Source organism: Panthera onca, chromosome B1 (genome assembly GCF_046562875.1).
Source record: "Panthera onca isolate mPanOnc1 chromosome B1, mPanOnc1 haplotype 2, whole genome shotgun sequence".
Classification (NCBI taxonomy): Eukaryota; Metazoa; Chordata; class Mammalia; order Carnivora; family Felidae; genus Panthera; species Panthera onca.
Window position 1 is genome coordinate 33,114,703 of NC_138342.1, and position 14,784 is coordinate 33,129,486.

General features: G+C 38.4%; 1 protein-coding gene across 1 annotated transcript in view; it reads left to right on the forward strand.

Annotated features, from left to right (window-relative positions):
* The first annotated feature begins 5,436 nt into the window (after positions 1 to 5,436).
* The window catches only part of UBE2K (ubiquitin conjugating enzyme E2 K), a 73,256-nt gene continuing 63,908 nt past the window's right edge, over positions 5,437 to 14,784 (forward strand). The window contains exon 1 of the mRNA XM_060655215.3: positions 5,437 to 5,594. Coding sequence (XP_060511198.1) covers positions 5,532 to 5,594 — 63 coding nt within the window. The 5' untranslated portion in view covers positions 5,437 to 5,531. The remainder of the gene's footprint in view (positions 5,595 to 14,784) is intronic.

The following is a 14,784-nucleotide window of genomic DNA, read 5'->3' on the forward strand; positions in this document are numbered from 1 at the left end:
TTGGTTGAAGTATATGAAGAAAATCCAACCTCACACAGATATGTAGTTGGAAAGGGAAGAAATACTTTAATAACTTTTTCAGATATTTGTGGATCTTATTCTTCAGTACTACACTAAATCCAGACAAGGGGTCCTTCCTCAAAGGTTAGTTGCAATGTGGAATCTGAAATATTACCAGTGAACTTTTTGTACTCTGTTATATTAAATCTACTGGTCTGTCTCAAACCTTGAACGGATGCTTTACCCATGCATGATTTTGTAATATCATGCCTTGGTCATTTGGAAAATATTGGTTCACCGACTTAATGAGGATCTTCCAAATATGAACACATTTCATTGTACAATTAAAAGCATTCATATTTGTTACAATCACCACCAATTTAATCAGAAATATCTTTGGGGCGCCTGGGTGGCTCAGACAATTAGGCGTCTGACTTCTGCACAGGTCATGATCTCACAGTTCTTGAGTTCGAGTCCCGCGTGGGACTCTGTGCTGACAGCTCAGAGCCTGGAGCCTGCTTTTGGATTCTGTGTGTCCCTCTCTCTCTGCCCCTCCCTCACTTGCTTTCTCTCTCTCTCTCTGTCTCTCTCTCTCAAAAATAAATAAACATAAAAAAAAAAAAAAAGAACAGATGACTTCTAATTAAAAAAAAAAAAAAAAAGAGGGGAGCCTGGGTGGCTCAGTCAGTTAAGCATCTGACTTCAGCTCAGGTCATGATCTCCCGGTTCGTGAGTTCGAGCCCTGCGTCGCACTCTGTGCTGACAGCTCAGAGCCTGGAGCCTGTTTCAGATTCTGTGTCTCTCTCTCTCTCTCTGACCTTCCCCCTTCATGCTCTGTCTCTGTCTCAAAAATAAATAAATGTTAAAAAAATTAATTAAAAAAAAGAAATATCTTTAAGTGTATTGGGAAGCTGTCAAGTCACAATGGCAGATATATTTTCTAAAGCTCAAATTTTCAGTTGAAAGTTTAACTTTTATCATTGGCAAAAAGTTCTGCCAGTTATGTTCCTTGAAGTGACAGGCTTACCTAGTTCATTTTTGATAAAATATTGCCAAATACCCAACCCTTGATAAACATAGTTTGTCTCAATCATTTTAAGTAAAAATGGTATTCCATGGAAATAGTGTCTAATTTAGTTCACAACTCAACCAATTTCACAGACTTTACCATGTGCCTTATGCAGCAGAAGTGCTTTCTCTATCCTTCCCATAAATCACACAGAATATGAAGAAGGCATGTATTCAAAAGTTTAAGTTTAATAACATCAACACTTTCTGCTGCTTCATCAAAGGCATTCTAAAGTGAAACTGGTTAAAAAAAAAATAAAACAGGGTGGGGGTGGTGCCTGGCTGGCTCAGTTGGAAGAGCATGAAACTCTTGTTCTTGAGGTTGTAAGTTCAAGCCCCATGTTGAGTGTAGAGATTACTTAAAAATAAAATCTTGGGGTGCCTAGCTGGCTCAGTTGGTTCAGTGTCTGACTGTTGATTTTGGCTAAGGTCATGATCTTATGGTTTATGGAATCAAGCATCAGGTTGAGCTCTGTGCTGACCACACAGAGCCTGCTTGGGATTCTCTCCCCCGCCAACCCCTCCCCAGCTCACTCTCTCTCTCAAACTAAATAAACATTACCAAATAAAATAAAATCTTTTTTAAAAAGTGAAACTGGTATTTTTTTTTTAAAGTAAGTTCCATGCCCAATGTAGGGCTCAAACTCATGATCAAGAGTCTCATGCTCCACCGACTGAGCTAGCCAGGTGCCCCTAAAACTGGTATTTTTAACAGTGAGTGTGTGATATTAATAAAATTATTACTAGTACAGTAATTGTTTTTGTCTACTATTGCTTTTATATCATCAGTGCAAATGTCAACACAGTATAAGGCAAATAATGCCTTAGTTGTACTAAGATTATAGTTTGGTCATTGCAGACTGACCCCTGAAAACATCTCAGGGGCCCCGACATTTCTGTGGATTACACTTTGAGATGAATTCTCCCTATCCCTGACAAAATGTAATTCCTGCAATTCCAGAGGTGTTCTGTTTCTTGTTCATTGATACACCTTTAGGGCCTAGATCATGCCTGGCACATAGTAGACACTCAATAAATAGTTGATTAATTTTTAATGAAGTAACCAACCAGAACTACATCATAATAATGAAGAGTTTATAATCTGCATTACTGGAAACTCATTTTTAAAAAATTAGTTTTGAATAGGTGAAATATACAAGAGGTTACATGGTGAAAGTCTCCCATTTTGCTTTCTCGAAGGCATTTAAGTTGCTTTCTCAGAGATAACCAATACTGTCAGTTTCTTATGCATTTTTCCAGTGATATTTTGAGGATTCACAAACATTATATACACAAGCATATTCATTTCTTCCCTCACATACATGGTAGTATACTGTACACAATATATCCTGCATAGTGCTTTTTAAAAAGTAAACTTTGGGGCGCCTGGGTGGCTCAGTCGGTTAAGCGGCCAACTTCAGCTCAGGTCATGATCTCATGGTCTGTGAGTTCGAGCCCCGCGTCGGGCTCTGTGCTGACCGCTCAGAGCCTGGAGCCTGTTTCAGATTCTGTGTCTCCCTCTCTCTCTGCCCTTCCCGTGTTTGTGCTCTGTCTCTCTCTGTCTCAAAAATAAGTAAGTGTTAAAAAAATTTTTTTAAAAAGTAAACTTTTTGTGGGGTGCCTGGGTGACTCAATCAGTTAAGTCTTCCACTCTTGGTTTAAGCTCAGATCATGATCTCACAGATCATGAGTTTGAGCCCCACATTGGGGTCTGCACTGATAGCGCAGAGCCTGCTTGGGCTTCTCTGTCTCCCTCTCTCTCTACCCCTCCCCCATTCGCTCTCTATCTCTCTCTCAAAAAATAAAGAAATAACTATAAAAGTAAAGTTTTTCTTTTGGAATAATTGTAGATTTATAGAAAAGTTTCAGAGATGCTTATGTACTCTTTACTTACTTCTACTAATGTTAAGTCTTACATAACCACAGTACCATGTCAAACTGAGAAATTAATATTGGTACAATACTATTAACTAAGTTACAGAATTTATTTAGATTTCACTAGTTAAGTCCTTTCAGTTCTAGGATCTAATTCAATACACCACATTGCATTTAGCACAGTGGTTTTTTTGTTTTTTTGTTTTTTTTTTTTTTTACTTAAAATGTACTTTGGGAATTATCTCATATCAGTTAATATGCAGTTGCCTCATTTTCTGGAAGGACTGTAGAATGATTTTCTATAAGTAGAATATCAGGATCAATGATTATGTGTATTTAAAAATTACCTAGCCTCTCTCCCCCAAAGAAATGACCATACTCTTCTAAGTAGACCGCTCTGTGATTTGAGTGCTGCCAAGTTTCTTTGAAGTCCAAGATTAAGATTAGGGACTGAATGAAGCTGATAAATGTAAAGTACTAAAACAGTTTTTGCACACTTCAAAATAATTACTTTTAGTGTACCAACACAAATACACATAAAAATTGCATGATTTACATTACACCAATAACTCATTGTACCATGACCCACATGTATAGCTGGTTCCTCTTAGGACCACTAGGGGGCTCTGCTAGAAGGGTTTTTATAATTTATGTTAGTCCACTCAGGGAAATGTTTCCAAATGATGCTTTAGAATTTTGACCTCTTAAAACCTCAAAGACATCATATAGTCCAGCTTCCTTATTTTGCAGATGAGGAAACCAAGGTTGGCTAAGATAGCTAGCATGGAAGAGAGCTGGAATCAAAAATCCCCTCTAGGTTCGTGTGGCAGAAGTTCAAGAATTTCTTTTCCATGTGCCTCCACTTGAATGATTCACTGCTAATGGCTATTTCCTTACTGTTGCCATAACTTTAGTAATTTTTGCTAAGACTGTATTTGTGATATTGTTCTAGGATACTTTACTAATTGATTAGGTGAACGGAGTTCATGAAATGAAATAAAAAACTTCTAAATAACCTTTTTTTAAGTTTAGAAAAAAAAATTTTAATTTTGTTTTATTTTTGAGACAGAGAGAGACAGAGCATGAGCAGGGTAGGGTCAGAGAGAGAGGGAGACACAGAATGTGAAGCAGGCTCCAGGCTCTGAGCTGTCAGCACAGAGCCCCACGTGGGGTTGGAACTCACGAACTGGGAGATCATGACCTGAGCCGCAGTCGGACGCCCAACTGATTGAGCCACTCAGGCACCCCTAAATAACCTTTATTACTTATTTCAGAATGTTCTACTTAAAGTACCTCTCAGCACCAAAACCATATTGCTTACTGAAACCCTAGCAACCACTTTCAAATTGCCTTTCAAACTTACTTTCCACTTAAAACATTTTACTCTTATCTTCATTTGTTCATTCAATATTTATTGAGTGCTTACTAGTGCCAGACACCGTCGTAGGCCCAAGGCTTACAGAAGTAAAGCTGCCCTTTCCACGCCAGAAGCATGTATTTCTCCATTTTTCACTTTAATATACAAACTATTTTCACATGCTTTAGTGTAGTGGTTCTCCTAGTGTGGTCCCTGAATCAGCAGCAGGGGCAGCAGCACTTGAGAACTTGTTAGAGATGCAGGCAGATTGTTAGGCCCACCCCCCACACTAGGGATGGGGTCGAGGAATTTTTTTCTTTTTTTAAGAAGCTCTTCAGGGATTCTGATGTACACTCATGGTTAGAAACTATTAAAAGTCGGGATTAATTATCTAAGTAGTTCAAAGATCAACATCTGACTTCTAAATCCATCTCAGGCATATCCAATGAGTACCGGTTTCAAATACACCTGCTGGGACCCAACAATGACCACTCTTAATTCAGTGATTTGTAGTACCTGGAATGATCGTAATAATACTGCCACCACAATGGCTTCAGAAGGAAAACGAGCGCAGTGGATTTTCTGGGCTTATACCAACAGCAAATGGGCCAGATCGAGTTCTGGAATGGTGTTTTTATAGACTAGACACAACCAGGCACATTAAGCCCGTGGGTTCTGGGACTGGCTGAGTCAGGACGGCGCTCACAGCCGAGTGGGGCCGCGTGAACCCGTTAGGTCGGGCTCAGCCTTCAGTCAAAGGCCACGGCTGGAAGCGGCGACCACACCACAGAGGCTCGAAGAGGGGCGGAGGCACAGGAGAGGACCCAAGAGGCCCGGGCAAGGCTGGCCAGCGCGGAAGCCGCACCCTCCTGGCCCCAGACGCCGGCAGGGCGGAGCCACGCGGCCGCAGCTCCAGCAGAGACACGCTGCGCGGCGCGGCGCGGCGCGGCGCGGGCTAGCGTTTGAGGCGTATGGGGCTACAACGGGAGCGGCTGCGCCGCTCGGCCGGGTCAGCGTCTTGCGCATGCGCGGACCCGGCGCCATTTTGGTGGCCGGGCGCGGAGGTGATTCCACACTGAGGAGAGCGCGGCGGCCGGGGTGGCGGTGGCAGCGTTCGTGTGCTCGGGTGTGAGTCGCCGAGGGAGGAGGCGGTGGTGGAAGAGGTGGCGGCGGTGGCGGTGGTCGTAGCGGTGGCGGAGGAGGCGGGTACGAATCAGCTGCGGGCGGAGACATGGCCAACATCGCGGTGCAGCGAATCAAGCGGGAGTTCAAGGAGGTGCTGAAGAGCGAGGAGGTCAGAAATGAACTCCCGGACATCCCCCACCTCAGCCCAGGGTGGGAGGGTTCTTCCAGTAGCGACTTCAATGTCCCCGGTAACCCCTGGGTGGCCCTCCTTGCGGTCGCCCATCTGCCTGTGGGGAAGCAGCAGTCTCCCCCTGCTTCCGTCGCCTTCCCCTCCCCTCCCCGGGCCCTGGGATGGACCGTCTCGCGGGCGGGTGGTCTGGAGAGGAACACGGTTTGGGGGGCAGATGGAGAAGGGGGCACTTCTTGGAGGGGTGTGGGCTCTAGAGAGAGCCCCGAGGCTGTGGCAACAGCTGGAAGTGTGGCTGTAGGGTGTGGAGGGAGCAGGCCGAGCCTGAGAAAACCCGGGAAGTGGGTTGGGGGAAGGGGAAAGGTGGTAACTGGATCCGGAGAGCCGCGCTGCTCAAAGGCCCACACTTTTAAGGGTATTCTACATTATAGCCTGTTTGGCCTCCACTGTCCTTTCCTTAGGGAAGGAACGGTAAAGGATCTTAGGTGTTGATGAAAAGAGGACGATCAGAGTTACTCCTCTTAGTTCGGTGTTGGGAGAGAAGAGGAGACATAAGGAATACTATTTTATTTGAATGGGGGATAAGGGAATTTTCACCTGAGGTAGGAAATTAATTCCAAATTAGATTATCTCGTTTTCACGCTCCCCCCCCCCCCCCCCCCCCCCCCCCAGTTCCTAGGCCTCTTTTCTGTTGACATCTAAACCTTTTTGACTGGGTGAAGGCAAGTTGTTTGGTGTATTAAAGGCATTTAAATATTTTTCGTTAGGAAAAAATAATGGAGAGTAGAAGTAGCTTATTTCAAAATACTGTTTACAAGTTACATATCAGAGTCTCTCTTAACACAATGCCTCTGTGACTGTTGGGTTGTGCCATGAAACTTCATTATGATGTCCCTCATAGTTAACTTCTTACTTTTGAAAAACAGCCCTATTTAAAACATGGGATTTCACCAGATATTAGTACATTATTATATCTCCTTATTGAGTAGGTTTATCCCGATGTAACCTGAAATTATTTAAAAAAAAAATTTTTTTTTTGTCTCAAGCTGTTTATGAGTCCTGAGGAATTTAAATACTTTAGTGTTGGCCATATTTATGTATATAACATATTCACAACATCCTAGTGATTTGACTCAAAACTATGCAATTATCAGTACAGTTTTTCATACCCAAATCAACAAGAATGTCAAGTTTTTCCTCCTTGGATTTAACAGAGATGAAAAAGTAATACTGAAATAGTTATTTTCAAGATGTCACATACCATTATAGAATGTATCATTGCTATTTGTATTTTTCTTATGTTGAACTTTGATAATCTCAAAGATTTGTGAAATTCAGCATTCTAAGTATGTGATGAGTAATTAACATAAATGATAACACTTGAGCTTTATATCTGTCACTGATTCTACAGTTATTATCTTTCCAATTAGACTTGGAGAATATAATTCTTTAAAATTACTTAAAAATAACAAATACTAGCAGATTTACTGAAGGTTGTAGTATATAAATAATGATCTGTTTTACAGAGCATGTGTATGAACTCTGACCTCTGTATTTGTTCAAGTGCCAAAACTCTGAATGGAAGGATGACTTTGTATTTTTTGTGATACAGTGCAGAAATAGGGTCATAAATGTCTGTACTGATAAACGTGAAACAATGATTCTAACTTTTTATTTGCAAGAAAATATATTCCAGCACAGTTGACATATATATTCCTAGTGAAAGATTCATCTAATACTGTTGCCAACAGCCTAAAACATTTTTTCTATAAAGTTGTACATGCCTGAAACTTAATGTAAGACTTCTAATGCTTTATTTTTTATTACTTAAAAATGGTAAGTTGCTGCTTGTAATTCATATGGTCTCTTTGCTTTATATGAGGAGGCTTTCACCATATTTTTAGTACTTCCAATTAAAGCTTAAAAAAATCTTGTATTGCTCTCGTAATGCCTATTGTTAAAATAATACTGCTCTTTATATGTAAGGGATGATGAGGGCTGGCTTCAAGTAAGCGTTATAGTTTTTCAGACGAAGAGAACAGGAAATGCAAACACAAATTATTTTAAGAAGAGTGCCTTTATAAATTTGGAAGGAAACTTCTTCCAGAAAAGAAGTTGCAAAGAGCATTAAGGAAAGGGTCAAATAATTTAAACTGGATTATAACCAATAAATAGCTTTATTTTAACCAATGTTGTATTTTATCCTATTTTAGTAGGCCCAGTTCTATAAGTGTATTATGTTGGTTTTTTATTTGGAGCTCTTTGAAGGACTTGTACAATCCACATGTTTCCTTATTACGTGTGTAAATGCAGTATTTTGAGCGTCTGGTCAAGTAATCAAGTATTTCATCATGTCATCTATGTAAATCTCCAGTTTTCAAAGTTTGTTTCATATACTTGTATTTACTAAGAATACTGACTGATTTAAGGGCTTTTTTTTTTTTTTTTTTTTAAGTTCTTTTATAAAGATAGCTGGTATCTGCTGATTCTGACCTTAAGAAGTTATAAGTGGGCATTCTTGGAGTGTGTTAATTAAAATATAGCCTCCAAGATAAATCAAATGTGAAAAGCAAGGTGCAGAATAGTGTGGAGGAGGCCACTATTTGTGTTGTGTTGGAAGAAGGGGGAAATATGTGTATTTGTCTCTGCAGGTGAAAGGATTAATGAGGAGAAATTGCTAAAATGTATTAGTTATGTATAAAGGATTTGGGTGTCTGGGGTAACTGGCATCAAAGGATCCCTTTTGAATTTTGAGACATGCAAATATGTTATTTACTTAATAAATAAAGGCATCTAGGCCTTTTTTTCCTGGAGACTGTTTGGAAATCCATCCTTTTGTGTGTCAGACATTAATTTTAAATCTGTGTGAATTTTAAGTAGTATTTCAAATTGCCAGGAATGGGAAATTGATTAAAGTACCTTTTATAGTTACTTTATGAGTCGAATTACATAAGTGTTGATTGTGAGGATATAATAAAACTATAATCTATATTCACAGATTGTGTTATTAATTATTATTGCTGTTAACAATAACCGCTATTTGTAGAGTGGCTCTCAGTACCATTTATTTATGCATTATTGCTAATTTTCAAGAACAATTCTTTAAATTAGATTTCTTATTTCTTAGATGAGGAAGTTGAGATTCAAAGAAGTTAGATAATTTGTCTGTAAACATACAGGTTTTGGGTTTGGATCTAGATCTCCTAGTTTTTATATTGTATCACACTGTCATGACTTTCCAAGGATAGGCATACTTTAATTATTTAAAAATAGTTGAGACTGGTTTGTGTTACTGGTTAAAAGGATTTAAACCAATCTAATAGTTTAAACATTAAAATAAGTGTTACCTGTAATTAAAGATTTACTTGCATTTCAATACGCAAAATCCTTTTAAATTTGAAGCTCAGTGAAGTAAAATGCCCTTAGGTCAATGCACGTACTGTTGTTTGTTTTTGTGTTATATATTACCTGTAGTTTTTTCATATTGTAGCTGCACTTTGCTAACATTCTTTTTAGGATTCCAATAGGGAATATTTAAATCTGTGGCATTAAAAATTGGTTTCATGAAAACTGTTACTGTGTAAGTTTTCTTTTAAGTGTTTAAATGGATTTTGTATTTAGTGTCATTTTAAATTTAATATATTTTATATATAGAGCTAGTAGGCAAATCTTTAGAAGTTAAAGTCTTGATTACTGTAGACCATAGTTCCTCATTTTTGGCACTGTTGACATTTTAGGCTGATAATGAATTCTTTGCTGTGGGTGGCTCTCTGAGTTGTAGGATGTTAAGCAGTATCCCTGGCTTCTATCACTGGTGGCCGGTAGCATAGCCAACCCTCCTCCCTACCCTCCCTGCCAGTTATAAACTAAAAATGCAGACTTTGCCAAATGTTGAGAACCACTGCTATAGAAAAAACTCTTTAGAAGAACGTTTCAGACTATTAACTATGTAAGATGTGTGGTATAATTTATTGAACGGATGAATGAACAGTAAAGGTACAAAAAAATTTTATAACATGGCTATTACTAGCTTTGAATGTTGTTTTGTTTTTAAGACTTTGAGTTTTTCCCTTTGTAAATTAATGATCATCTTTTTCTTGTAAACTTTTTCCTTTTTGATTTAAAGAGAAAGGTGAAATTCCCTGCTGAAAATGAATGTAACCAGAATTTGAACGATATTTTTAATAAGAGTACAAAAGTGGTTTGCTTTCACAGTTACATAAGTTACAGCTCTGTATAACTTAAATAGTGTGCGTTATGGGGTTCTCTGTGTGGATTGAGTGAGGAAAGCTTTTGATTGGGTAAAAAAAAAAAAAGGAGTCTGGCTCAATAATACTGTTTGGGTTGCATTTCTTGTTTTATTTCACTATTATAAAGATTTTGATCAGGCATAGCTTAAAATTTTTTTTTAATGTTTATTTATTTTTAAGAGAGAGACAGAGCATGAGTGGGGGAGGAGCAGAGAGAGGGGGAGACACAGAATCCAAAGCACACTTCAGGCTCTATGCTGTCAGCACAGAGCCCGACGTGGGGCTCGAACCCACGAACCATGAGATCATGACCTGAGCTGAAGTCGAGCTCTCAACCGACTAAGCCACCCAGGCGCCTCTGATCAGGCATAGATTTAAATGCATAGGGGATTCCCTAGCATGTCACCGTTTTGTAAAGAATATGTGTTCTTATTTTCCAGTAAATAATGATATTAACAGTTATTGAGCATATTGACCATAGCCCCAAGAGACTTGGTTGGAGATAGATTAAAACTTAGTTAAATACAAAGGGTAAATGTTATGGGAGTTCTGAGGGTGTGTGTATGGAGGGAGGGTTTTTTTTTTCTTTTTTTTTTTTTTTTAAGTTTTCATTTTAATTCCAGTTAGTTAACATACAGTGTTATCTTAGTTTCAGGTGTACAATATTGGAGGGAGGTTTTTGAGCTAGGGTCCAAAGGAAGGTTAAGACTGACCTCAAATTTCAGAAGACAGTGCCAGAGGAATTACAGGAATACTGGAATTTATAAGTACATTTTTTTTTCTGTAGGCACCTGAATTGGAACTAGGGAGCAGAGATGATTGGCGAAAATTAGGCAAGAGACACATTTACATATTTTGAAAGATTGCATACACAGCCCTGATATACTGAAAACACGGTTGTGGAATTAACACCTAAGTATCTTCACTGTTATCTTTAGGAAAAAACACCTTTTTCATATCAAAGTAAAATTTAACAATAAGGTGTGACCAGCACCCAGATCAGATCTGAAACAATATTATAAGCACCATAGGAACCCCCAACTGCCCCTTTCTAGTCACTTTCTGACTTGTTTTTTGAGAGAGCGATGGAGACAGAGCATGGGAACAGGGGAGCGGCAGAGAGAGAATCCCAAGCAGACTCTACACTGTCAGTGCAGAGCCCGATGCAGGGCTCAAACCCACAAACTGGGAGGTCATGATCTGAGCTGAAACCAAAGGTCAGACACTTAACCGACTGAGTCATCTAGGCGCCCCACTTTCCTGACTTCTAATAGCACAGATTAACTTTAAATATGTTTGAGTAAAAGAATAGACACAAGTGTATACTATATGTGTTTTAATTTTGAAGGTTTTCAAAAGATAACCTTTAAAATATTTGTTCAAAAAATATTTAGTGGTGTGTATATATATATATACACATTAGTGGTGTGTGTATATATATATATATATATATATATACATACACATACATAACGTGTACAACAGACTATTGGCAATGAAAAAGAATGAAGTCTTGCCATTTGCAACAATGCGGATGGAACTACAGCGTATTATGCTAAGTGAAGTGTCAGAAAGACAAATACATGATTTCACTCAAGTGGAATTTAAGAAACAAAACAGATGAACATAGGAGAAGAGAAGGGAAAAGAAGATAAAAACAGAGGGAGGCAAACCATGAGACTCTTAAATACAGAGAACAAGAAATTGAGGGTTACTGGAGGGGAGGTGGGTGGGGGGATGGGCATTAAGGAGGGCACTTGCTGGGATCAGTACTGGGTGTTGTATGTAAGTGAAGAATCACTGGGTTGTACTCCTGACACCAATACTACACTGTATGTTAATTTGAATTTAAATTAATAGTGTACTATATATATCTACTCATATATACTATATACTACATATAATAGTGTCTTAGAAAACATGTTAAAATGCATGGAGTATTAGAATTGAAAGACACCATACATCTAGGCCAAATTCCTCATCTATAAGATCAGGAAACAGGCCTAGAGAGAGATTGATTGTTGTTCAGTGACACACATCTGGTTAACGAACCCAGGATTTTTGCATACCAGTCCATTCCACCCTTTATATATGGTCACTTTACTGGACTTTTTTTTTAATGTTATTTTTGAGAGAGAGTGAGGAAGGGACAGAGAGAGGAGAGGAACAGAGGATCCGAAACAGGCTCTGTGCTGACAGCAGCGAGCCCAGTGGGCTCCAGCTCATGAACATGAGATCATGACCTGAGCCAAAGTCAGATGCTTAACCAACTGAGCCACCCAGGTGCCCTGGTACTGTTTTTTTTCATGAATAATACTATAAATGCTAATAAAACTTCAAGTAAGAGTGACAATTTAATATTGGCTATTGTATTTAAGTATATCTTGCTTTTTTTTCCCCTCTCGGTGTTAGAACTTAAATTTGGGAGGAGGCAGAGATATTTCACTCCTTAAGCATGATACAGTAAATTTAGCTTAGTAATTAAGAGCGTGGGCTTCAGAATTAGATTTGATTTGAGTCCTGGCTTTTCTACACTTAACCTGCAGCACTGACTCTGTATCTTAGTTTTCTTATTTGTAAGAATGTAGGAAGATTAAGAGCATCTGTACAGTGCTTAGATCAATGCCTAGGACATATAAATGAATAGCCTATAAGATACCAAAGTTAGTGATATGTTCATATTCTGCTTATTGTTGTTCTTGGATCCTTCAGTGGTGTAGTGGTAGCTCTATGAGAATTTGCCTCAAGAAAAGATTTAAGATGAAGGAGCTTTAGTACTTCTGATAGTGATTCTTTGTCATCTGTGTGCAAACAACCTGTGGCCAAGGGGAATTCAGAAAAATATATCTGGGTTTTGTTCTCAAGGTGTTAATCTTTCTTTAGGAGACAGTTAAAAATTGGGGAAGAGTTTGTTAAAATGTGATCTTTTTAAGTGAAAAAGAAATACATTATTTGGAAGCCTTTCAGATAATACAGTGGATTATTTGGGATTTCTTGATATGGCTTTGGTTGCTTTGAACTGAACTAAGAAAACCAGATTCTAATTCTATGGTCTATGTAATCTTCAATCTCTTCGTAAAATTCCTAATTTATTATTTATTTATTTATTTATTTAAATTCCTAATTTAGGGGCTCCTGGGTGGCTCAGTCAGTTGAGCGTCCGACTTCGGCTCGGGGCACGATCTCGCGGTCCGTGAGTTCGAGCCCCGCATCGGGCTCTGGGCTGATGGCTCAGAGCCTGGAGCCTGCTTCCGATTCTGTGTCTCCCTCTCTCTCTGCCCCTCTCCCGTTCATGCTCTTTCTCTGTATCAAAAATAAATAAACATTAAAAAAAATTTTTTTTAATTCCTAATTTAAAATTGGGTCTTGGAAGCTAGAAAGTGGCAGTCACATCCATCTAACATCCGTGGTGGTCTCTTAGTAATTCTGAGATGAGAGACCTTCATTTCATCCAAAATTCTTGCCCTTTTTCTTCCTTTAGTTCTTTGTTTTTATTACAAATTTAAAATAATAAATACCTATAATTGAATGCATGCTGTCTGCCATTTTATGTGTATGGCAGCCTTATGAGATTGGTGTTATTCTTGTTTTCCAGATTAGAAAATTGGAGCTCTGAAGAAACTAAATAATTTACTCAGTATCAAGCAATTTATTGGTGGAACAGGGGTTTGAAACCAGGTCTCTGACTCCCAAACATTTACTGATTAAGGTGTAAAAAAGAGTGTACAATCATATCTTCTGCTTGCTTCCTGCTCATTATTTTTAAAGATTTTTTTTAAATTATGGAATATTTTACACTTAGAAGTTTAGAAGACAGTCGGTGTGAACATCTTTTATGTCCATGGTATAGATTTAACAGATCTTAACTCTCTTATACTAGATTAACTTTTAACTCTCCCCTCTCCCCCAAGAAGTTAAACAAACATACAGATGAAGATCACTTTGTAACCTTTTCCCTATTCCATTCTCTTAGAAGTAATCATGTGCAGAAGATGGCCTATATCCTTTCCATTCATACTTTTGTTTTTACTATTGAAACCATAGTATTTTTGAGTGTAAAAATACTTTTTAGTGTTTTTAAAAGTTTAAAAATTTTTTTTCATAGTTGACTAATATTCTATATCGGCAACTTTTCTTCTTAGCCTTTTTTTTTTTTTTTTTAGAATTTGTCCATGGCAATGCATATTGCTTTAGTTCTTTAAATTATGTAGAATTCCACATCAGGTTTTGTTTGTTTCTTTATTCATTCTCAATGGGCAGCATGAACTTTGAACATTTAGCCCTTTAAAAAAAGAGAAAAAGAAAAAGAAAAAATCAAATATCATTATGTTTTCTTGGGCACATAAGAATTTTCCTAGGAAGTAGAATTGCAGGATCTGTGTGTGTTTTGCATCTTTTACATCACTGGGTGTTGCTTCATTGTTCTATGGATGATTGTATCATTACACTTCTCTAGTGGTGTATAGGTTCTGGTGACCTGACATTTGTAAGACTTAGATTTTTGTCAGGGCCCCTGGGTGGTTCAGTTGGTTAAGCGTCTGACTCTTGATTCCAACTGTTAATTTTGTCTCAGGTCATGATCTTGGGGTTTGAGAGATTGAGCCCCATGTGGGGCTCTGCTCTCATAGTGAAGAGCCCACTTAAGATTCGTTCTCTCTCTCTCCCTCCCTCTCCCCCCCCTTCTCATACACACACACACACACACACACACACACACACACTAAGCATAAAAAAAAGGACTCAGATTTTTGTCAGTCTGATGGATGTGGAATTGTAGCTTATTCTAATTTTAATTTCCTTCACCAGTAGAGATATTAAGCATATTTTTGTGTTTATTGGCCATTAGGCGTTCTTTTGTGAAGTTAGTGTTTTCATTCCTTACCCATTTAAAAAAATTTGGATAGTTTGTATTTTTCTTATTG